The sequence below is a fragment of the Octopus bimaculoides genome, chromosome Z, assembly GCF_046866305.1.
Source record: "Octopus bimaculoides isolate indiv1 chromosome Z, ASM4686630v1, whole genome shotgun sequence".
In the NCBI taxonomy this organism is placed as follows: domain Eukaryota; kingdom Metazoa; phylum Mollusca; class Cephalopoda; order Octopoda; family Octopodidae; genus Octopus; species Octopus bimaculoides.
The window spans coordinates 23,819,369-23,845,462 of NC_142944.1; the positions used below are offsets into that span (position 1 = coordinate 23,819,369).

General features: G+C 36.5%; 1 protein-coding gene across 1 annotated transcript in view; it reads left to right on the forward strand.

The window, feature by feature from the left end:
• Positions 1-23,110, forward strand: part of LOC106882168 (nudix hydrolase 6) — a 75,349-nt gene extending 52,239 nt beyond the window's left edge. Inside the window, exons 4-9 of the mRNA XM_014932750.3 lie at positions 4,929-5,002; positions 6,689-6,780; positions 13,980-14,085; positions 18,228-18,332; positions 21,245-21,447; positions 22,783-23,110. Of these exons, the coding sequence (XP_014788236.1) occupies positions 4,929-5,002; positions 6,689-6,780; positions 13,980-14,085; positions 18,228-18,332; positions 21,245-21,447; positions 22,783-22,950 (748 nt within the window). The 3' untranslated portion in view covers positions 22,951-23,110. The remainder of the gene's footprint in view (positions 1-4,928; positions 5,003-6,688; positions 6,781-13,979; positions 14,086-18,227; positions 18,333-21,244; positions 21,448-22,782) is intronic.
• The last annotated feature ends 2,984 nt before the right edge of the window (positions 23,111-26,094 follow it).

Below are 26,094 nucleotides of genomic sequence, written 5' to 3' on the forward strand. Positions count from 1 at the left end.
CTACAGAGACATTGAGCATGCTTCAGCAAGTTTACAGTGATGAGGCAATGTACACAATGTTTCAAGTGGCACAGCTGCTTCAAAAGTGGAAGAATATCCCTGGAGGACGGTGAGCAATCTCGAAGACCTTCCACGAGCATCACCCCCAGAAATGTGGAGAAAATTCATCAGCTTGTGCATGAGGATCTTCAGAGGACAATCACCAGCATTGCTGGTGTTATTAGTCTGTTGTATGCATTCATGCAGGCAATCCTGACATCTGAATTGAACATGCAGTGTGTCTCTGCCAAGTTTCTTCCCTGTCTGCTGACCACGAGCAGAAAGAACATTGTATCAAAGTCTGTTAAGACCTCTGTCAGTGTGCTGCTGTTGACTCATCCTTCATGTTAAGGATCATCACCAGTGATAAAAGTTGGATCTGCCGGTATGACCCTGAGACAAAGCAGCAGTCATCACAATGGAAGAGGCCTTCTTCTCTACAACCAAAGAAGGCACGACAGAGCCACAGCTCAATGAAGACCATGCTCATAAATTTTTCCACATCTGCAGTATTGTGCATTGAGTATTCATCCCCCGGGGCAAGACTGTTAATTGAAAGTTCTACATTTTGAAGCATTTGAGGAAGGACATTCAACAAAAGTGACCAGATATGTGGAGCATGAAGAATTAGATTCTTCATGATGACAATGCACCCAGTCACTGAGTTCTCCTCACTCATGTGTTTCTCGCTAAAAACAACATGGTACTGCTTTTGCACCTGCCCTATTCACCAGATTTAGCACCTGCAGACTTCCATCTCTTCTCCAAGATCAAAATGAAGTTCAAAGGTCGCCGTTTTAACTCCATTGTTGAGATTCAGAGCGGCTTGCAGATGATCTTCAAATCACTTACAGAAAACGACTTCCAGACTGCATTCCAAAAGTGACAGGAACACTAGGATTGGTGTATTGTTTCACAAGGTGATTATTTCGAAGAAGATTATGTTAAAACTTAGGTAAATAAGTGATGTTTTAATAAACATAACTAGTCCGGGAACTTTCTGATACCTCCTTGTACGCACGCATGCACGCACGCACGCACATGCATTAAAAATGGGGAAGGCTAGTTTATGGAATTAGCTTAGGTTTCCCATCCATAAAAGGTTTAACTTTAATGGCATATTGTCAGATCCCAAAAACCTGTTGGCCCAAGACCTCTTAGAAACGTGGAGGAGGAAATGCCTCACTACTCAAAGGTAACAATTGGCTATCAACTTCCCGCCGTGTCACCATCTTGTGGGCCCCTGATGGTGGCACAGCTGGAAGTCGATAGCCAATAGCAAAGAGAGATAATCCCCAATTGTTACCTTTGAGTCGTGAGGCATTTCCTCCTCCACGTTTCTAAGTGGTCTTGGGCCAACAGGTTTTTGGGATCTGATGATATGCCATAAAGTTGTAGTAACGCCTGCGCATGCGTAGTCTTACGCATGCGTAGAATTAATAAAGCAAGCGTTTCCCGCTCAATTCATTCTCTTTCTCGCTGGTCAGCGATTGAGCAGGGACGTGTGTTTAAAGCTGTCTCTACATCTTTCGGTCTTATACTCGACAGCTCATTATTCTCACCTCTAAAGATGTATAACTAAAGATATGTATGTTTTACCAAGTAAATAAATGTTGTTTAAGTTGTTTAGTCTGGAGTTCAGCGTTCTGTCAATTTCTTTAATTTTATAGTAGAAAGTCAGGTATACAATCTAAAGATGTATAACCCACTTTCTACTAAAGTGGTGACCCCCGACGAAGAAAAAACGCAGCATGAACTACGGACTACCAACTTATAACTGGTGAACCTCGACTAAAGAACAAATACGGCCATGGAGACTGAACTACGTATTACCAACATCTCCAACCATAGTCAACACAACTCAACAAGCGCGGTTTTTATTCTCGCCTCTGTTAGAGTGGATTTTTTCCACTCACGAAAAACAGACTGGATTTACGGCCTGCTTTTTATGTTTTTATATGTCGCATTTCACACTCTCACATTACACATACATCTTTTATGCCACACAATAACTCTTGTCATTCATTTCATACGGTCGTTCTTTCATCTTGGGTTAAGAAAATTTTTCTTTGGGGTTTTCGCTAATGGTCGGACAGAGATTTGTCTGTCAATCGTTCTGTAAAAGCGTACCTCTTCAAACACTCATCACCAAACAGCCTTTTTGCCACCAGCGTCGTGCGCCAAGTGGGTTATACATCTTTAGATTGTATACCTGACTTTCTACTAAAAAATTAAAGAAATAGACGGAACGCTGAACTCCAGACTAAACAACTCAAACAACATTTATTTACTTGGTAAAACATACATATCTTTTAGTTATACATCTTTAGAGGTGAGAATAACGAGCTGTCGAGTATAAGACCGAAAGATGTAGAGACAGCTTTAAACACACGTCCTTGCTCAATCGCTGGCCAGCGAGAAAAAAAGAATGAATTGAGCGGGAAACGCTTGCTTGTTTAATTTTACGCATGCGTAAGACTACGCATGCGCAGGCGTTACTACAGAGCTCCCTCGCCAGAGCGGAAACGCACGATAAATAAAATCTGTTAGAACGCCTGAGGCAGGATGGCCACTGAAAAACCACCCACAAGATGTGGTACAAACACACACAAAGAAAATTCAAAGAAATGAAATGTACACTTGTGAAATACATGCATGCAACGTATAAATGAAATGACAATGACAAAACAACCGTGATGACAACTGTCCAGCAAACTGGAATCACGCGATGTAAAAGTCTGAGAGTTTGTTTTCCCGGAAAGGAAAGAAAATGTATGAGTGCACAAGTGTGTGTGTGAGAAAAAACACAGAACATGCAATGTATAAATGAAATGACAATGACAAAACAACCGTGATGACAACTGTCCAGGAAACTGGAATCACGCGATGTAAAAGTCTTGAGTGTTTGTTTTCCCCGAAAGGAAAGAAAATGTATGAGTGCACAAGTGTGTGTGTGAGAAGAAAAACACAGAACAAGTGAAAGTGTCTGTAGTATAGACTGCGAAAAATCCCAAAACACCGAGATAGAGTACATTGATGAAGACGGCGGCGCAGGAATTGCTATAGCTGTGTTCTGTATGTGGGTGGTTTTTCAGTGGCTATCCTGCCTCAGGCGTTCTAACAGATTTAATTTATCGTGCGTTTCTGCTCTGGCGAGGGAGCTCTGTAGTAACGCCTGCGCATGCGTAGTCTTACGCATGCATGGAATTAATAAAGCAAGCGTTTCCCGCTCAATTCATTCTCTTTCTTGCTGGCCAGCGATTGAGCAGGGACGTGTGTTTAAAGCTGTCTCTACATCTTTCGGTCTTATACTCGACAGCTCGTTATTCTCACCTCTAAAGATGTATAACTAAAGATATGTATGTTTTACCAAGTAAATAAATGTTGTTTAAGTTGTTTAGTCTGGAGTTCAGCGTTCCGTCAATTTCTTTAATTTTTTAGTAGAAAGTCAGGTATACAATCTAAAGATGTATAACCCACTTTCTACTAAAAAGTTAAACCCTTTATGGACGACAAATCTAAGGTAATCTCATAAACTGGCCTTCCCCATTTTTAATATATACTGCTCTACATCTTAGAGTGTGGTTCTTCTTTCGAATTTATGTTTTTTTTACAAATGATATATATATATATATATATATATATATATATATTTATTTATATGTAACATATAGTACAATTATAAACAGGGCAAATGTTAGCCATATATGTATATAAATATATGTATATATGTATCTATGTGTATATGTATGCATGTATTATATGTGTGCATGTATGTATGTATGTATGTATGTATGTATGTATGAATGTGTGTATGCATGTGTATGTATTGATGAGTGTATTCTGGGTCAGAATAAGTATTTAACATAGCAGACACATCAACATTTTTCAAAAACTTCTTTTGCCGTATGTGTGTGTGTTACTGTCCCTTTTTCAAGACATTGTGTGATAGTTGTAAACAAGTGTCACCTTCATACATGTGATGTTCTTTATTTCCATTATGCTGATATATGTCTGGAAACAGGTGAGGGTTGGCAACAGGAGGACATCTGGCTGTAGAAAGTCTGTCTCAACAAATTCCATCCACCCCATGTGAGCATGGAAAAGTGGACCTAAAACAAAGATGATTTTATATATACTTATATACACATGCAGGTACATACATACGCTCACGTGCATAAGTATTTACACAAACACTCACAGAGCTGCATACACATTATGTATTTGTGTGTGTTATTTTTTGAATTACCATTTTTGTGCTCTCAAAGACAATATTATAGAATTTTATAGACTACAAACATGGAATCTGCTTTTGCATAGATCTTTTGCATTTGTTGTGTAGAATATGAGAGCTCAACCATCTTAAAAACTAGGAGCTTTAAGATTTTATTTGTTGTGCAAAAAGTGCAATTGGTAAAGTATCTGTCTTACTATAACACTGGTAATAACATGAAATAGTCCAATACTGTTTTTAAAATATTGTTATATATACACAACTCTTTCTTCCACTGTGGAGACTAAGTTATTAACTGAAACACAACACAATGTCTAGGGGAACTGATATTTACTTTAATATTGATATAATTGCTTCTTGTTGTATTTTGCATGTTTCCTTGTTTGTATATTAGACTATTATTACACACACACACACACACATGTGCACGCATGCACACGCACGCGAGTAACTTAGTGGTCCAGCAAAGGAGACCAATAGGATAAATACCAGCCTTTAAAGAACATCAAGTCCTGGAGCCGATTCATTTAGCTAAAAATTTTTCAAGGCAGTGTTCATCATGGCCACAATCTAATAACTGAAACAAATAAAAGATAAAAGACACACATTCATGCATGCACACTTAAAAACTTTTCATTTTTTTTTTTTTTTTCAGATATCGTGGAATTACAATTTTAAGTAATGAAATTGCTTTTTCTAATGATCATGACTTTGAGGAGAAATTAGCAAGTATGTAAAATTCTTCAAATATATTTAAATCTTTAAATTTAAGGCAATTATATTTCTGAAGAAAATCTGAAACTATTGGCAAACTTTTATTCAATATTTTATAATATGTATTTTTTTTATCACATGTAGTATTATATAAGTGGTATGCATCAAGAGGTGCTGATCTCTAATTGTAGAGGGGACATGTGGAAGGGGTGGACTCAAGAAAACATGGGACGAAGTGGTGAGAAAATATCTACAGACATTAGGACTCAAAGAGGGGACGACAGGGGACAGACTCTTGGCAGTTTGCTGTGCTTGAAAAGACATACCAAGCTAAGTAAAAGCGTGGTTGCCCTTGCAACCAGCTGAGCATCCCTAATCTTGCAGGCTTGTAGGTGCTGGTACCATGTAAAAGGCACCCATACCAGTACTGTGCAAAAGCACCGAATACACTCTGTAAACAGGTTGGAATTAGGAAGGAAATCTAGCTGTAAAAACCATGCCAAAACAGACAGGGAGCCTGAACAGTCCCTCAGCTGGTCAGCTCCTGTCAAACTGTCCAACTCCTGCCAGCATGGAAAATGGACGTTAAATGATGATGATGATAATGATTTTATCATCAAACAGTGAGAAGGTTATGCCTGTTACTCCCTTTTCATACCAACCCTTCTCAAATCAATCTTGGTTCTATAATACAAATTCTCTTTTTAAAGTGATCTAATTTAAAACCTTCTATCAAAATTTTATGTTAATTCCAAACAGCAACTTAATAATAACAATGTTACTTTACTAGTTACTTCATTCTTTTCAAAATTAGTTGAAGAAAAGTTTATGCCTTTCAAAATATTGATAGTAACAAGAGGGTTAACTCTCAGATTTACCCTCAGATAAAAGCAGTTCATCAAAAAGTTTGGGACATTCATTCAGCACCACACTCCTTTCTATAGTTTTAATAACTTAGGAACTGAGGAAGGAATCTTGGTACACACCAACACCCCACCTCAAAACTTTCCATCATCATCATCATTATCATCATTGTTTAACATCCATCTTCCATGCATGCATAGATAGGACAGTTGACAGGCGCCAACTAGGTAGAAGACTACCCCAGCCTACTGTGTCTGTTTTGGCAGGGGTTTTATGGCTGGATGCTCTTCCTAACACCAACTACTCTGCAGAGTGGACTGAGAATAAATTTCACTTTACCAGTTTTAGTGCCACTATGCACTATCTCCATTGCTCTTAAAAGCCACACAACACTTTTGATATGACTGCTTGAAAATGCCCTTGTTTCCATGATAGTAATTTCCTGTTTAAAGTGATTTAAATTAAAATCTTCCTTCAAAATTTCATGTTAATATATGTTCCAAACACCAGTTAATTATGACAAAGTTATTTTACTAAATTCTTCATTATTTTCAAAATCAATTGAAACAAAGGCACTAGATTTGAATGGAATTATGAAAACAAAAGGATTCAAGTGACCTAACTTTAAAATCTTCCATCAAAATTCCGTGTTAATTCATATTCTAAACACCAGCTTAATAATAAAGTTATTTTACTAAATTCTTCATTATTTCAGAATTAATTGAAACAAAAGTAAGGTATTTCAACAGAAATATGGTAACAAAATGGTTAAACTTAATATTAATACTTTCTTCATTTATATTGCTAATTTAAATTTATTTGTTTTTTAATTTTTAGAATCACTGATATCATGGAAAGAATCTAGCTATCGAGCTGCTTGGATTAAAGTTTTTTCTCAACATTCTTCAGTGATACCTATTTGTGTAAAGGTAAGTAAATAAGTTGACTTATAAGGGCAGTGAAATGGGTGGGTGAAGTAGTCAATAGACCAGGTAGAGTAGTCTTCTACCTGGTTGGCTCCTATCAACCATCTTACCCATGTATGCATGGAAGATGGACATTAAATGATGATGATGATCTCTAGAACTCTTCAGGAATGATTCAGGCTAATGCCTAAGTCTAATTTCTGGTCTGGCTGGAAAGAAAACTGGTCCTTCACATCTATTACTTTGAAACAAAATTTTACTGATCTTGCACAAAATAAATTGAAATGACCAAATGGAGGAAATGTTGAACTACAAATTCTAAGATTTGTGTTCAAATCTATTATTATACCATCCAGGAGAATATATATATATCTATCTCACATTCAAGCTGTTAGATCAGGTTATGAAAGTTACAGAGAGGGTCATAGCCCAACTAATTAGGGAGCGAATCAATTTAGATGAGATGCAGTTTGGGTTCGTGCCAGGTAAAAGCACTACTGATGCCTTATTTCTAGTGAGACAGTTGCAAGAGAAATACCTAGCCAAGGATAAACCTCTGTACCTGGCTTTCGTTGACATGGAGAAAGCCTTTGACAGGGTCCCCCGATCCCTTATCTGGTGGTCAATGAGGAAACTTGGGATAGAAGAATGGCTAGTGAGAGCTGTGCGAGCCATGTACAGAGATGCGGCCAGTAAGGTGAGGGTTGGAAATGAGTACAGCAATGAATTCCGGGTAGAGGTAGGGGTCCACCAAGGTTCCGTCCTCAGCCCCCTATTATTTACCATAGTCCTCCAGGCAATCACAGAGGAGTTCAAGACAGGTTGCCCCTGGGAGCTCCTCTATGCTGATGACCTTGCCCTAATTGCGGAGTCACTATCAGAACTAGAGGAGAAGTTTCAGGTGTGGAAGCAAGGTCTAGAATTGAAGGGCCTTAGAGTCAACCTAGCTAAAACCAAAATCCTAATAAGTAGGAAGGTAGATAAAACACAAACCCCTTCAGGTAGATGGCCCTGCTCAGTATGTAGAAAAGGAGTAGGTAGTAACTCTATAAGATGTACCCGGTGCAAGCTATGGACACATAAGAGGTGCAGCAACATCAAAGGCAGGTTAACTAGCAAGTTAGTTTTTGTTTGTGGCAGATGTTCAGGTGCAATAAAGACTGCAAACAAACAGGAAACAACTTCTATCTCATTCCAGGGTGAAAAACTAGAGGTAGTCGATAGCTTCCGCTATCTGGGCGACCAAGTTAGTAGTGGGGGTGGGTGCGCTGAAAGTGTAGCTGCTAGAATAAGAATAGCCTGGGCAAAGTTTAGAGAGCTCTTACCCCTGCTGGCGACAAAGGGACTCTCACTCAGAGTAAAAGGCAGACTGTATGACGCATGCGTACGAACAACCATGCTACATGGCAGTGAAACATGGGCTGTAACTGCTGAGGACATACGTAAGCTCGCAAGGAATGAAGCCAGTATGCTCCGTTGGATGTGTAATGTCAATGTGAATACCCGTCAGAGTGTAAGTATCTTGAGAGAAAAGCTGAACATTAGAAGCATCAGTTGTGGCGTGCAAGAGAGACGATTGCGCTGGTATGGACATGTGGTGAGAATGGAGGAGGATAGCTGCGTGAAAAAGTGCCACACCCTAACAGTTGAGGGAACCCGTGGAAGAGGTAGGCCCAGGAAGACCTGGGCTGAGGTGGTGAGGCAAGACCTTCGTACATTGGGCCTCACCGAGGCGATGACTACGGACCGAGACCTTTGGAAATGGGCTGTGCGTGAGAAGACCCGGCAAGCCAAGTAAGATCGTTGCCAGTGCCCCTGGACTGGTTCTTGTGCGGGTGGCACATGAGATGCACCATTTTGAGCGTGGCCGTTGCCAGTACCGCCTGACTGGCTCCTGTAGGATTTTCGAGCGAGATCGTTGCCAGTGCCCCTGGACTGGCTTGTGCGGGTGGCACATAAAAGACACCATTTCGAGCGTGGCCGTTTTCGTGCGGGTGACACGTAAAAGCACCCACTACACTCTCTGAGTGGTTGGCGTTAGGAAGGGCATCCAGCTGTAGAAACTCTGCCAAATCAGACTGGAGCCTGGTGTTGCCATCCGGTTTCACCAGTCCTCAGTCAAATCGTCCAACCCATGCTAGCATGGAAAGCGGACGTTAAACGATGATGATGATGATGATGATCTCACATTGTCCTTTCTATAAGGTTTCTGGATAGAATACTTTATTGTACATGTGTATATGTATACATATGTACCACCACCACCACCACCACCATTATCATCATTGTCATCGTCGTTGTCGTCGTCGTCGTCATCGTCATCATCATCATCATCACTACTGTCACTGCCACAACCATCATCACCATTGTCATCACTTTACATCTGTTTTCCCATGCTTGCATGGGTAGGAGGAATCTTCTTGAGTACAATATTTTGCCACCTTTGGTGGTTCAACACACACACACACACACACACACACACTCTCTCTCTCTTTTTCATATATATATATACTAGCAGAAATACCCGGCGTTGCCCGGGTTAAAGAGAATAATGAAAACTAAAAACGCTGTCTAGACTACGCATCATCTTTATATATAGAGATGTATATACACACACGCACCCAAACACACGTATATATATATGTATATCAATATAAATATATGAAAGTCAATGAAGTTTCGTAAAAGAAGGTCATCATGTACATACTTTCTTGCTGTTGTGATTATAACACCTCGTTGTAAACAATGTTCCTTGTTTTCCCTTGTGGAGCATATACAAATAGGTTTTTTTGCTGCCCACTCTTGAGCAGCCAACATACAGTTGTCCATGTGAGAAGCAGGGCTCTTCCAAGAGAAGACCAGCTACAGACAGTGTTTGACCCTGAGATTTGTTTATGGACATGGCAAAAGTCACACGAAGGGGGAATTCTAGTCTTCTGAATGTAAAAGGAATGTCTGCTCCTGATGGAGTAAGAGGAATTCTTGGAATAAAGACGTCATCCCCTTTTGCACATCCAGAAAGAATGGTAGCCTCGATAACATGTGACATCATTTTCTTTATCACGAGCCGTGTTCCATTGCAAAGTCTTGGTGGTTCCAGATTGCGGAGCAGCATAACAGGCGTTCCAACTTTAAGTGATAATATGTGGGGAGGTAGTCCTGGAGGCTCCAACGAATTGAGAAATTCAGGAGGATAATTCACCACTTCATTTGTATCTGGAACTGTATCAACAGACTTGTAAGTTTGAAGATTGCCGGGAAGAGAATGCATCAGGTGTTGATTAATTTTTGTAACAGCTACGTTTTTTGGAGCTAATATTGCTCTTTCACATAGCCAATTGTGATTTTGGTAGTTTTGTTTAAAGTTGGGAAAGACTTTGTGTTTGAGGTCATCTACAGAATTAACAACAGAACAAAATGGCCGGAGGTCTGCAACGAAATAATTTTACTCAACACTTTGCAAGTGAATCAGTGGAGGCAAAGATGCGTCTCATTTACTTGACAATTTATGCACCACATTGCAGAAATCACAATGTAAGTATATCTGAAAGGGTAGTCTTACACTGTTGTACCGTTGAATTACAAATAATGCTCATCTGTTATGTTGGGGTTAAAATTTCATCAACATCAAAAATATATGAATTTTCATAGGAGTTATGGCCGTTATGCAAAGAATATAATTTCCAAATTTCATAAAGATCCATTCAGTACTTTTGACGTAGTTTTGGATAAGAAAACAAATGACTAATGTGTGTGTTTGTGTGCATGATGGGTGTATATATGTATAGATATCTGTATGCATGTATATATGTACATATTACATGTACATCTATATATATATATATATATATATACATCTACACATATGTATACATATACATGTATGCATATAGATCTATATATATATATATATATATATATATATATATATATATACATATACGTGTACATATACATTTATATGTATACATATATACATCTCTTTCTCTCTCTTTCTCTCTCTCTCTTTCTCTCTCTCTCTATCTATACATATACGTGTACATATACATCTCTCTCTCTCTCTCTCTTTCTCTTTCTCTTTCTCTCTCTCTTTCTCTCTCTCTCTGAAAGTATCTGTCATTACAGTATCGAAATGGTGTACATATACATGTATATGTATACATATACATCTCTGTCTCTCTCTTTCTGTCTCTCTCTTTCTCTCTTTCTCTCTCTGTGAAAGTATCTGTCATTACAGTATCGAAATGTGATTGTTTCAGTTAGTGGAATAGTTTCATTTTTAAAGTGAAAGTATTTGACATGAGTGTTTTTGTTTCATTTTTGACACGTAATACTTAAATAGCGGAGGAGATATTATGTTGCCGTGGGCTCAAACTCTGCAAGAAGTTAAAAATTTTTTTTGACTAAAACACAACTGGAACCCTAAGTGAGGCATGTGTAAAATTTGAATGAAATTGGTTGCGTAGTTCTCGAGTTTTAGGGATTCACACAGACAGACAGACAGACAGACAGACACACATTCTCATTTTTATATATAGAGATATATATATATAAAGAATATTTGAGATCCCCTTCGGAGTTTGCACTAGACTGATCATGGGTTTGCACTTAGAAAGTTACCCTCCCAGGCACAAGTCCAGGCAAGAAGACCAGCAGTTGCCCATGCATACCGGCCTCCCCTCTCCATGCCACCAGTGTTATCCAAGCGAAAGGCAAAGGCTGATACAGCTTGGTACCTGTGACGTCGCAACTCATTTCTACAGCTGAGTGAACTGAAGCAACATGAAATAAAGTGTCTTGCTCAAGAACACAACACGCAGCCTGATCTGGGAATCAAACTCACAACTTCACAGTTGTAAGCTCGACACTCTAACCACTGAACCATGCGCCTTCACCTATATATATATATATATATATAGCATTCTGAGATCAGACTTCACTGCTTTTCCTATGTCTCTGGTATTCTTCTTTTGCAGGTTCTTTCCAACTGAATCTTCTGGTACTTCTTTACACAACTGTTATCCTCGACACACATCACATATCTACAAAGCCTTTCCTTCTCTCTTACTACATCTGATTTCACTTGCCCATGTTTAGCTGTCATGTAACACCACACTTCATTCACAACTACCTTACAATCTCTCAGTGAGAGAAAGAATTCTCTTATTGATCCTTAAACCTTTTACACCCTACACCTATTTTGGCTACTATGCATTCAGAACACTGCCCTCCATTGCTAATTAGATCACCTAGGTAATGGAAACAGCTAACTACTTCTAAAGAGCCTTTTAAGCATTAGAAAGAATTAATTTCACAAGTACTCTTACAACTAACTACTCTTGTGCATATGCTATATATGAAGTCTTTCTTCTCTTAAAGCCTGCCTGTAATGCACCAATAATTTACTTTGGGTACAAAGTATAGGATTACTACCTACTCTTTTTTTGCATGTTGAGTATGACCAACTCCCAGAACAATCCTGCTAACTATGACATTTGTTATTGCTAGGTTTACTGTTTGAACACCTGATATCTAATCTCTGCTTCTATGTTTGGAACTTTTCCTCTAATTCTTTAATGGATTCAGCTATGAGATTTAAGTCATCAACATATAAGAGTTCCCATAGTCAGCCACTCTTGAACTTCACTGTTATGGTCTGGTGAGTAAACAGGAGGAGACTGATAACCAAACCCTAATAGATACCTTTCATGCTAAATTCATAGCTGAATTCTTTGCTAACTTTCATTTTATCATAATCTGTGCATGGCTTGCACTCCTCTCATGAAACTTCATCTATCCCTACTTTTCTTAATGACCACTAAATTAAAATCTATGGAACCCTACCAAAGAGCCAAAGGCCTTCTCTAGATCTAGGGCAAACCTTTATACATAATATCAACAGATATTGGGTATAATGGTTTGCCCTTAGCTAAAAACTTGTGTATTTGTCTCACTAAGAAAAGAACATCAATAGTTCCCTGTTCTTGCCTGAATCTAAACTGTATCTCATCTTCCTAATTAGTTGTGTGCCATAACTCTCTCAGTATCTTTCATAACCTGGTCCATCAATTTGATGCCTCTATACTTGCCTATTTTTCAGAACCTTTTATTTTCTCATTACCAGCTGATGATGATACTTCTATGTGAGTCATTTAGTATGAAATCTCCTTGTACTCCATGAATAAACTGTGTGCATGTCCCACTTTGTTGGAAGCTTTTCAATATCACAACACATTCCCATGCACCATATAATTTCTTGTATAGTTTACAAACATGATTCAGCATATGCCTCAACTGGTCACAAAGCCACATTGATGACAACACTTTACATAGATACACACACCACAATTTTCTACCTGGTTTATGAGCTTGACTCAAGACATGGTCCAACTGATCAGAACTCAGAAAACTCCATTATCCCAACCAATACAAATGCACACACACACACACACACATACACACATACAGGTATAGATGTGTGTGTATACATATAGATGTGTGTGTATTCCAACCCCACCCATCTTTTGCTTAGTCTTTTTAATTTTTACAGTTTTTGTAAAACCTTTTTATTTCTTTTAATGTTTGTGATGTGATTTTTAAGTAGAACATTCCATCTATGATCATAACCAAAAAGAAAACCTCAAGGAAGTTGCTCAACCTACTAAAAATAGCCAAATCTTCTTCAAACTACACTCTAATATGCTAAATAAAGGCGGATATGCTGGCCAATGTAGTCTCTGATCTAGAACAGGCAGGATGTAAAGTTTCCTTCTTGGGTCATGCTGACTCACGAGGGCTGGTTTCCCAGTTTTCATGGTATATAAATTCTCCACTGGCAAAAGTGCCAGTCCATCGTTGGCACTTTTGCCAGCTGAGTGGACTGGAGCAACGTGAAATGAAGTGCTTTGCTCAAGAACACAACACATTGCCCAGTCTAGGAATCAAAACCACAACCTTACAATCATGAGTCCAACACCCTAACCACTAAGCCATGTGCCTCCACACAGATAAGATGGACATGATTGGAATGTCTTTGATTACAAATCTGCTTTATCAAAGCTACCTAGGGCTAGACAGGAACAACAACAACTCCCACCACAATTATCTGTCATCAGTCATCTAGAAACGGAGCTGTGATTCTTCATATTTCTATTCTGAATAAATAATTATTTTACTCTATATCATTGTTTGCTTTCTTCCAGTGTGGATTTGATTTCCATCATGCTCAGCCAGGTTATGTTATGCTCAACAAATGGTTGAAAACAGATGAACCCAATACATTGCCAGAATATGCAAATCAATATATTGGTGAGTATATATATATATATATATGTTCTTTTACTTGTTTTAGTCATTTTGACTGTGGCCATGCTAGAACACTGCCTTTAGTCGAACAAATCGATCTCAGGACTTATTCTTTGTGAGCCTAATACTTATTCTATTGGACTATTTTGCCAAACTGCTAAGTTATAGGGATGTAAACGCACCAACATTGGTTGTCAAGCAATAGTGGGAAGGACAAACACAGACATGCAAACACATAGGTACATACATACATACATACATACATATATATATGTAGTGAAACTACCTATCGTCACTAGATACAAAACTACTATCGCCATTACATACAATCTTCTCATTTAAATATAAATAAATGCGAGCGTAGTAGAGAACCCATTCCTTGTCATCACGTGACTGATTATTATTCGAATCGGCAACTACTTCGAACCTTTCCCGCCAGAACGCAAACTGACCAATCACGGCCCCTAATAAGGTCACGTGATAGAGTATATTTCTACCATCTGGTGAGCCAATAGTTTGTTATAAATAGCTTTAACTCGGCGGCCAAATTTGTCTCGGTCCAGTTTCTCTTTGAGAACTGTTCCGTGTACCACACGACAGCAACAGTAGTTCCAGCGACCACTTCAACAGCTTCGTCCAGCCAACGATGACCACCGCCGTCGCCACATCAGCAACAAGAGTCTACGACTACTATCCAGCATCATCGTCATGACCAACACGATTCTACGATTACTACTACCGAGCATCAATCTCCACCAGCGTCAACACGACTTACTATGTACACCACACCAAACTACCGCGGCACATCTCTCTCTTCGATTCTGTTAGGTGACTCAGCTTCACCACGGTAAATAAACAGACAAGAGTTCTTAAACAGACAAGAGTTCTTAAACAGACAAGAGTTCTTAAACAGACAAGAGTTCTCAGCCAACGACGAACATCTGTATAACAAGAATCACGGCCCGGCATCGATGCCACGACATCACAACTAGTGATCAGCACTGCCACACTCAGCCTCTCCTCACTTCACATACAGAACTTTTCCTATAGTGTACTAACGAACTGGTATAATTGCTCACGTGTTATTGACTCTCTTTTTACCTGCTGTAAACACTCATACACACATGTATCACTCACATACACACTTTTCTTTGTACGATGGCCTGTCTTTGATTATGTTCTTATATGTCGCATTCACACTCTCACACAGACATACATCTTTAACGCCATAATAAATATCTCTGTTATTTCATCTAATACGGTTGTGGTCTTTCATTACTGGTCATCTATGTTATCGTCGCATAACATATTATATATATCATCCATCGATATATTATTTTGTGTTCGACCGTGTGACACGATTAAATAAAAGGAGTCCTCTGTTTTTCCATTCGTCCCTTACATATATATATATATATATATATATGTATGTATGTATACAATGAACTTCTTTCAGTTTCTGTCTACCAACTCCGCTCATAAGGTTTTGGTCAGCCTGAGGCTATAGTCTATTGTAGAAGACACTTGCCCTAGGGACAGAACTCAGAACCACGCCTGGGCCTATATATATATATATATATATATATATATATTATCTTTTATCTTTTATCTTTTACATTATTTCAGTCATTTAATGGCAGCCATGTTGAAGCACTGCCTTGATGAATCTTTAGTTGAACAAATCAACCCCAGTAGTTATTTTTGATAAGCCTGGTACTTATTTCATTGGTCTCTTTTGTTGAACTGCTAAGATATGGGGACATGAACACAACAACACCAATTGTCAAGTGGTGGTGGGGAATAAACAGACACACACACACACACACACACACACACACACACACACACACACACACAAATAATGGGCTTGTTTCAGTTTCCATCTGCCAGATCCACTCACAAAGCTGTGCTCGGCCTGAGGCTAATGTAGAAGATACTTGCTCAAGCCTAATGTGCCATGCAGTGGGAGTGAACCTGGAACCATGTAGTTGGAAAGCAAGCTTCTAACCACATAACCATGCCTGTGCCTATACGTTTATGGTTTTGCCATAAATGTTAAACAAATGGAAGTTGCAACTTTTGTATTATGATGACCTGAAGAACCAAACATATGAAATTAGACATCAGTTGCAAATTAACAAATAAATTAATTTCATTGAGGAATTTTTTTTCACTTGTAAGCACACACACACATATGGATAGATATAGGCATGTTTGTATTTATATAGATATAGATAGATACGTAGATATGTATATATATATATGAGTGTGTGTCTATGGACATACATACGGATATAGTTGTGTGTGTGTACATATATATATATATATATATATATATATATATATAACAATAAATGGAGCAAAACGCATATAAATAAAGGTTCCTTTAATTCCTACACATGTTTTCAACAAAATATATGTGTACTCTACTCCAAAGAAGCAAGAGCTGCTGGAATTCCACATAAATTCATCATCAGGGAACCAACATATAGAAGCAAGACAAATGCGAAATGATGAGGTAACTTACGAGTTATAATGTTGCATGGCCAAGTAAGTGACCGTTAGAAGTAAGAATGCTTGTTTACATAGAGTTATAAAGGGAGGGGGCTGTAAACGCTATACTAAAGGTTTAAATTAAATTATTAAAATGGGGGGAGGAGGGCAAAAAAGATCACAGTAAAGTAAACTGAAGCCGTAAACTATAAGTTAATTCAAATGTGGAGGAAGGGAGAGAACCAAGAGAGTTCATTAAATATAAAAAATCTTTTCTCCTTAAGGAAAAAACAAATGAAATACTAATATAAAGTGAAGAAAGTAAATATAAAAAATAAATAAAGCATCGTAGCCTAGTAATATATTATTATATTATTGTACGGATAATAATGCAAGTTAATGGTAAAACAAGGTACAGGATATTTAGTGGAGAAATAACAATAATAATGTGCACGCTTACAAGAAGATCAGAAATACTTAGTTGAAGTTACTAATGGTATAAACAACGACCAGTGTGGCATTACTAGGAAGAATTTACTTAACTAACTGTAGAAGGGGAAAATAAAGAACTAGTGGTGATTGAGGCAGAAATAGATATTGTTTAAGAATATATTAAAAATATTAAGATTAATAACATACTGATTTGAAGCGAAGAATGTAAACATGATAAATGAAACATCATTACACACATATCACACATATGCATGCATATATTATATACATACACTACACATGCAGAAATTTTGTGTGTGTGCATGTATGTGAGAATGAGAGAGAGTGAGAGTGTGTGTGCATGCACATGAGAAAGAAAGAGTGAGAGTGTGTGTGATGCACAATAAAGTGTGTATCAGAAAGATTGAAATAAATTTTAAAATGAGTAACTATCACTGTGAGACAAATATAAGAATGTATAGATATCCCTTTTATGTTTTTGATTTGTAAGAAAAAAAAGAAGGAACTCTCCTGATGGGCCATTTCTTGGTTTCTTGGGTCAGTCCTTAGAGTTGATATTGCTGGCATCTACTGCCAATGACTAGTGGGTAATGAGCATGACCATGATGAAGTACACTCAGATTCTACACCTGCAACTATTATCTACATCAGATGTCTCACACACAGTGCATTAGTAGGATAAAACTAATCTGTCTCACAAAGCATGGCCTAGTTGTTAGAATGTTGGGCTCAAGATCATAATGTGGTGGGTTCAACCCTTAGACAAGGCTATGTGTTGTGTCCCTAGACACCTTATTTCACATTACTTCAATCTATTCAACTGGAAATTGTTGCTATCAACAGTAGCAGCTGGGGTTAACTTTGTAGCAGACTGATGTCCAATCCAGGAGGAAACTTCAAAGTTGAGCTAAGTTGTGACTGTTTTATTTCTACTATAGAATGGTTATCATAAAAGCCTGAGCTCCTCATAGACTTGACTGACAAGTTTCAAATCAGTACCAATATATATTTGTTTTTTAGTAATAACACCTGAAAACTATAGTCTATAGGAGAGAATACTCATTAAAATGTTGTGTCAAAAACATATTGAAGATGACGAAAATTATCTGAAAAGAAAAAAGGATACAGACATCAAAATGATAATGTTATAAATTATTTGCTTTTTTTACATATATTCTTTTGTGTGTATTTTTTTTCAGGTGTTGCTGGTTTTGTTGTTAATGAAAGAAATCAACTGCTTGTTATTAAAGAAACTTTTTCAGAGCTGGCAAAATGGAAATTACCTGGAGGCCATGCAGAAAAACGTATGTATCTTTTATCTATTATTTGTTTCAATTCTTAGACTGCATCCATACTGGGGCACCACCTTGAGGAATTTTTAGTCAAATAAATCGACCCCAGTACTTATTTATTTTTTAAGCTTGGTTCTTATTTTATTGATCTCTTTTGGTGAACCACTAAATTACATGGACATAAACACACCATCACCAGTCATCAAGCAGTGGTGGGAACAAACACAGGTATAGACACACACACACATTATACATCTCCACATTTCTTCTTCACTTCTCTTCTTTCATGCACTATTCTTACCTCCCACTCCCTAATCCTGTCCTCTTGGTCCTGTGCCACTGTATCATTGCTCTCCACTAGCTTCTGACCTGTATGTTCCATCCACACACCCTGACTCACTGTATCATTGCTATCTGCAAGCCCCAAACCTTTGTGTTCCACCCGTACTTAACAAGAAAACTTTTCACACACCCTACCCCAACAAACCAATCTACATTTCTTCATCTCTTCTCTTCCTCACATTTCCTCCTTCATACACTATACCAAGCTCTCACTCCCCAGTTCTGTCCTCACAACTCTATTCCTCTGTTTCATTGCTATCTGATAGCCCCCCCCCCCCACACACACACACTGACTCTATATATACCCAAGTTTTCACCACAGACTCCTTCCCCTCCACACTCTTTAATCATGCTTCTTTTGCAATATCCTGCCACTTATATTATGGCGTTCAAACCTCAACGGTATGCTCTGGCACTTGCCAACTATTCTGGAAGGTACAACACAGTATCCTGTTGTTTTCAGTGTCTCCATCAGAGAAGTGAGGTTACAATAACTTGCTGCCATAATCAGACAGTAAAAATTTCCAACAGTACACAGGCAGGTGCTTTCTCACAGACAAAAGAGTTCTCATGTTCTGCTTGTGTCTGTGGCTTACGATTGACTAAAATTATCAAAATTTTCAAATTTAAATTGCTAATAACTCTTTATTTATTGATTTATAGCGAAAATGATTTTCACTTAATTCATTAGCCAGTAATAATGAAGCAATTTGAACAGAATTGATGCTAGCAACCAAGCAAACTATATTCGATTTTCCTAGTAAATATGAACATTCAATTCTCTGTAAAATAGATTAAATTCTTGTAATAAAATGTCCCTTACTTGAAAAAACAGGTAAGAGTTGGCAGCATGAAGAGCATCAGGCTGTATCTTAACCCACACTAGCTGTGGGCAAAAAACCTAATGGAGAATGAACAAATGACTGGGGGTGCTGGTGCCACATAAAAAGCACTGGTACCACTTAAAAAGCACTGGTGATGGTGCCATGTAAAAAGCACCTAGCGCATTCTGTAGAGTGGTTGGAATTAGGAAGGACATCCTGGCAACACCATGGAGCATTGGAAGCAGAAACAGCTGTTAGATGGGATAAAGTCTATTTGTATTAAAAAGTAATAATCGATGTTAGTCAATTGTTGTTGATCAATATTTCTCCATTTCCTGTTTACTTTAAATTTGATTCCTGATAAACTCATGTTTATCTTTGTCATTACTTGTATCCTATGAGCATAATATGCTTGCATAATATGCTTGCATATGTATGTCCAGGGTTAACATAGATAATTATACCAGTAGTGTAACAGATATTTTTATCCCTTAGATGGGTTATTCCAACCTTACTAACCTTATATATATATATATATATATATATATATATATAATAATTTTCCCAGAGGATGTAGCAACCGTTACCAATATAGCATAAGAACTTACCTTAGGAGATCATTAACTAGATTCCTTAAGGGTCATTCTCACAGTTTATATTTATATTATAAGGTTTTTAAACATTTAAATTTTCATATTCAAAAGAGACAGAGACTTCAAATTCGATATATCGATTTATTCACCACTCTATGTTAACATTTCTGTGCCAAACTTATCCAGTGACTGGTCCATTGGATTTAGACATTTGGCACTTCTTCAGGAGTGGTTACCATTCGAACAAAACACGAAAAAACACATACATAACTATTATTAGGTCTTTAGGATCTCGTTAGCTTTCGTCTTTGTTATTATAGGGGAGATAACTCCTTAATATTCTATTTTTATTGCTCTCCTGTGGATTTCCACTAGATTAATTAATTATTTTGTTTATTTCTCTTTACTATACTATATTACCCGTATACATATGCATACATACACTTTACCCGTATACCTATCCATATATACATACACACACACACATATATATGTATACACATATACACACACACACATATATATATATATCTATATACATATACATATATACATATATACATATATATATCTATGCATATATATACATATACATACATATACATACATATATATACACACATACATACAAATACAACACACATACATATATACATACACATACATATATATATATACACATACATATATATATATATATATATATATATATATATATATATATATATATATATATATATATATATACATATACATATATATATATATATATATATATATATATATATATATACATATACATATATATATATATATACATACATATATACACACACACACACACACACTTATATGCACTCATCTATATATGCATAATTGCACATACATAAACATACATGAGACATCATGCTGTACTTCATCACATCTTGAGATCATTTATACCAACGAAATGTACTTCTTATGATATGCGTACATTTCAGAGCATTATTCTTTACTTTATTGATCAATTTATCCTTATATAATCAATTTATATATATATATATATATACACACACACACACACACACACATACATACATACACACACCAGTTTATTTCATTATATATTTACTAATGTATATATTATATATGCACAATTTAATATAAATGTTATATTCTTATGCAGAAGAGGATTTACCAGATACTGCTATCAGGGAAACATTTGAAGAAACTGGTGTTAAATGTAAATTTGAATCACTATTAGCATTCCGCCATCAACACAACTACTATTTTGGCTGCTCAGATATATATTTTGTTTGTGTTTTACGGCCATTAACTGAAGAGATAAATCCATGTTTACAAGAAGTGAAAGAATGTAAATGGATGGATGTAAGTATTACAAAATAGTATATTTTCCTTATTTTATAGCCTCGCTTTCACATAACTTCATTTACTTAAATTTGTTTTCTTCCTTTTTTTTTACACTTTTTTTGTGGTGTCCCTTCACTACTCTATTAACATGATTCCAATGATCTTTCCAGTTTAAATTTTGGCTTAACTTAGGAAGATTGTCTGAAAGATATTTGGAAAGTATACTGTTCAAGAACATTATGTCAAAACGCCCCAAATGTGAAAAATGGTCTAAAAACAGACATTTTTAATATAAATTTTTAAGTAATGGTGTAGTTTCTTTTTAAAATACTTGTAATTTAATTGCAAAAACAATTATTTGTGTTATAATCTACTCCTTAGTCCTTCATACATTTTTGGATGCAATACTTGGAAACATCATCAGTGTTGTATCCTTGGGACACTGGGTGCTTAGTGTTTTGTGACATTCACCTTCATCTAAGCAACTAGGCCTAGGTTTGATAAAGCCTTGGTCTGTGACCAAGTATCTTACTACTCACCTCTAGCAGTCACCTATTTCTTAGCCAGAGCCATCTTGATGCATTTTCTGTATCTTCCTCATTCCTTTTGAGAGTTCCTTGTTTTTGATAATGCTACTATCCATAATGTTCAGGATTCCATAGGCCTTACTAAGAAAACAATATGCAATCCATCACCAGCCTATTTCCGCTGGCACACACTTGATCCTCCGCCAACTCTTGGTTCTTCACCTTCTACTCTTGCATCTCTTCCATCTTCTCCTGTTAGGACACATTTAACTCCAATAAAATATGCTGTCTTGCAGCTTCAGAAACCATGATAATGTTTAATCTCAATGAGGACTCAACAAGATGTGATGAAATTTTCAGCTGCCTCTCCAAGTCAACTCTCATCACTCTGTCATATTCTGTGGAAAGCCAAATCCTCAGAGCAATTATTAGGTCTTTTCTTTGGTGTCCTTAATAAAGATGATCCTCTTGATTGTGGTCTTTGGATTATTGAATGACTTCTGAAATGTTTGCTTCTTTGTAAAGAATAAAGGAGTAGTTGCACTTGAGTGGTTTCTGGTAGGCTTGTTTATTAGACCATAAAATAATTTGAACTCAACACTATGAATTAAGAAACAATCCTCTTGTTTAAAGCTGTTTATTCTTCTTCATGGTACCCATTAGATGCTGTGACTTTAAGAGTTAATTGATTTAATAATTTTCTTATATTGCTTCTCCATTCTTGAATGAAAAGGAAATTAATTTATAAAAGTTCATTTTTTAATCAATTTTTATTGTGAAATTCTTAATAAAAATCTTTTAACATGTCTACATTATTTCATTTCAGTTGGATGAATATATTAATAATACAGATATTACTGATGCAAACAGATTTTTTGCTCAAAGTTACAAGCAGCAGCTTGAAACTAAGATGGCTGTGAAACCAACCAAAGTTTGGAATTACAGAAAAAATCTGAAAAATAATATCTATTCTCTTCAAACGTTACAAGATTGAATTTTTATATATATAGTTAATGATTGTGAATTAGTAAAATCTAAAATTTTATTTTTCATTTTCTATGATATTTTGGTTGAAATATTTTGATATCAACACGATTTATGAAAGCAGTTACCTTCAGAATTTTCCAATAAAACAATTATACAAATATTTATAACGTTTTCTTTGTTGGTTTGAGTTTTCTTCCATTTTATTTTCTTATTTTTAAAATATCCAAAACATGAAGCTGTTTAAATTAATAAAGTTACAGTCAATTGAATCAAGACAACCTCACCACACAACCATCTATTTCTGGGCTCTCTGCTGTCATTGATCTCTCTCCTATTCCCCTCCTTGGTCATCCAAACAAATGTACTCATCCTAGGCTATTGAATACCTTTTACACTTCCTATCACTCCACATCCACCCATTTCTGCTATCATTGTTTCTTCTCTCCTTCCCATCCTCTGTCTACATGCCTCAAGTTACTGTGAGCTTTCTACGGTTACAGTGTACAGTGTAACTGTAGTGTAACTACAGTTACAGTGTACAAGATAACCCATTCCTGTGCCGGTGCCATTGGGTCTCCCTCTGCAAGTGATTGGTGAACAAAACTACATCTCTAGTGTTACTAAAAAATATGCACCCAGTACACTCTGAAATGATTGGTGGATAAACAGTTGTGTAGTACTGTGAGATATCTCAATTCCTGCTTTGTCGAGGAGTGTTCAGCCTCCTTAGTGTTGATGAAAAAATACACCATGTACATTCTGTAAAGTGGTTGGTGATAAAAAGGGTAACCAGCCACATAAAACCAAACCAAATGACACATCTAAACAGTAGCACCCAGTAAAAGATGGTTTGGACTGTGATGGCCTTTGGAACCCACACAAGCATGTAAAATGATGATGATGATGCATCTATGGCCAACACATCCTTGTTGGTTCAGTTGTATCCTTTTAAATTTGTACTGTGTATAGGGTACCTCTCATCATTGTAAGAAATATCATATAAAAGACTAATGTTCAATTAGCTTGGTACTGAGTTCAGATCTTTCCACTGGACTAGAGAAAGCAAGAAGCTGCTCTGATATATACTGGATAAAATCAGCAGATGTATGACGGTGCCTGACATTTGAAAGAGTAAGAAGTTATACCATAACATGCCATTAAAAAAGGCTGTCTCTGTGGGTATTTTAAAATATGTGCCAAAGTCATTCCGTCTTTGATAGTCTTATGAGGAAAATATGTCCATTTTGATTTACACATTTCATTAATAAGCATTGTACAATTATATTTATAATTGTACCTATATTTTATTTACTAATAGAAACCACTGGTGGTTGTTGTTTATCCACAGTTCAGCTCTAATCCAGCAGACCTGTAACAAAAGGTATTCTAGCCATATCCTCTACTTTCTGTTTTTCAGGCCTGGTATATCTAGAATTACATTATATACCATGTAGTAGGATGAATAGGATGTTATTTGAGGGAGATTTGGCTGATACTTTTAGCAGGCCAAGTGAACACATAGAGGTTCCGTTTTTTTTTTCTTGGTTGAGGTGATTAACATCTCTTGTTATATTGTTTTAATATTCTGATATTAACTACATCAATAACAATTATTGTGGCTTACACAGATTAGACAACATTTCTTTGCTAGGATTATGGCAAAAGAAAATCTGAAGATTTTGTCTTTGTCAATGCAACAAACCTCAAAATAATGATTTCTAACATTGATACAAGGTAACACAATGAGGGAGGAAGAGCCAATTCCAGTATTCAGCCACACTATATTGGATACATAACCCAGAAGAAATAAAATATAAAGATTTCTAATTGACAAAGGTGCAATAAATTTGAGAGAATGGATATCACTTTAATTACACCTGGAATTTCAACATTGTTATTCACCCCAGAAGATTAAAAGGTGAAATTGGTACAAGTGAGATTTGAACTTTGAACATAAAGAGACATAACTAAATGTTACTGTTATTTTTGTTTTTTAATTATATATCAGAGAAATTACTGACATTCAATGATTGTGCACACCACTGTGTGTTTCAATTGATTGTTAGTATGATGCAAACTTTGAAATGTTTTACACAAATATTTGAATATTCTAGAAGGATTGGGATAAATTTGTTCCAGAGGATGAGAAACAGAGACAATATTAGGATAAATTTTCTACAAGTGACAAACATTTGGAGATTTCATTCATGCTAGAAAGACCCTAATTTTTCACAAAGACTTGACTTGGATTTAAAAAAATTAAATTCAGAGGATATCATTGATGTGAGCATAAAATCATTTGACAGCACAGACATCTACAATCTCATTGTACTGTTCTTATTAGATATTCTAAAAGGAAGATTCCATCAGCGTTGGTCTGTATAAGAGTGACATCCTAGCCATTTTCAACAATAAGAAAAAGATATAGCAATATGTAAATTTTTTTTGCCTGAAAATTACTATAGACATTAACCTTAAAATAGTCACTTCCTGGATGTGACACTAGACCCTAGTAATGATTCTTTTCAGCCTTTTGGAAACCTAATAAGAAGCACACATTCATTAATATAGAATCTTGTTAACCTATCCCTCTTGTATTCAAAAGTGGTAGCAGAAGAATCTCCAATTTGTCATCTAGCAAAGAAATCTTCAATAGACAACCTCTGCTATAACACCCTTGAGGCCAGGGAGTTCAAAGATAGGATCATTTACAACCCTAATCAGTAGGCATCAAGAAACTGAGATGTAGTAATGCCATTTGGGTTGCACCACCTTTCTTATTCAATGATAGATTTAAGATAAGTAAGCTCTTCCTAAATTTCAAGGACAAGACATTTCATATGTAAGCATAAAATAGAAAATTATTCAATGGTCATGCACTTAAGACTACTTGTACCTGCACTCCTACAGAAATGATGATATATCTGGTAAAATATTATACTTTCATTAATTATCACAACAGAATAATGCACTAATTAGTAGATAAATGATGAGGTTAATGGTAACAAGAATATGGGGAAGAGTGAAAGATGGCTATAAAAAGAGATGTAGGCGGATCATATTAAATATGAGTGGGGATAACGATAGCAAAAAATGTTGGATGGATATCAATAGGGAATGTATCAGGAGTGGGATCCAGTTGTTTAGGTGA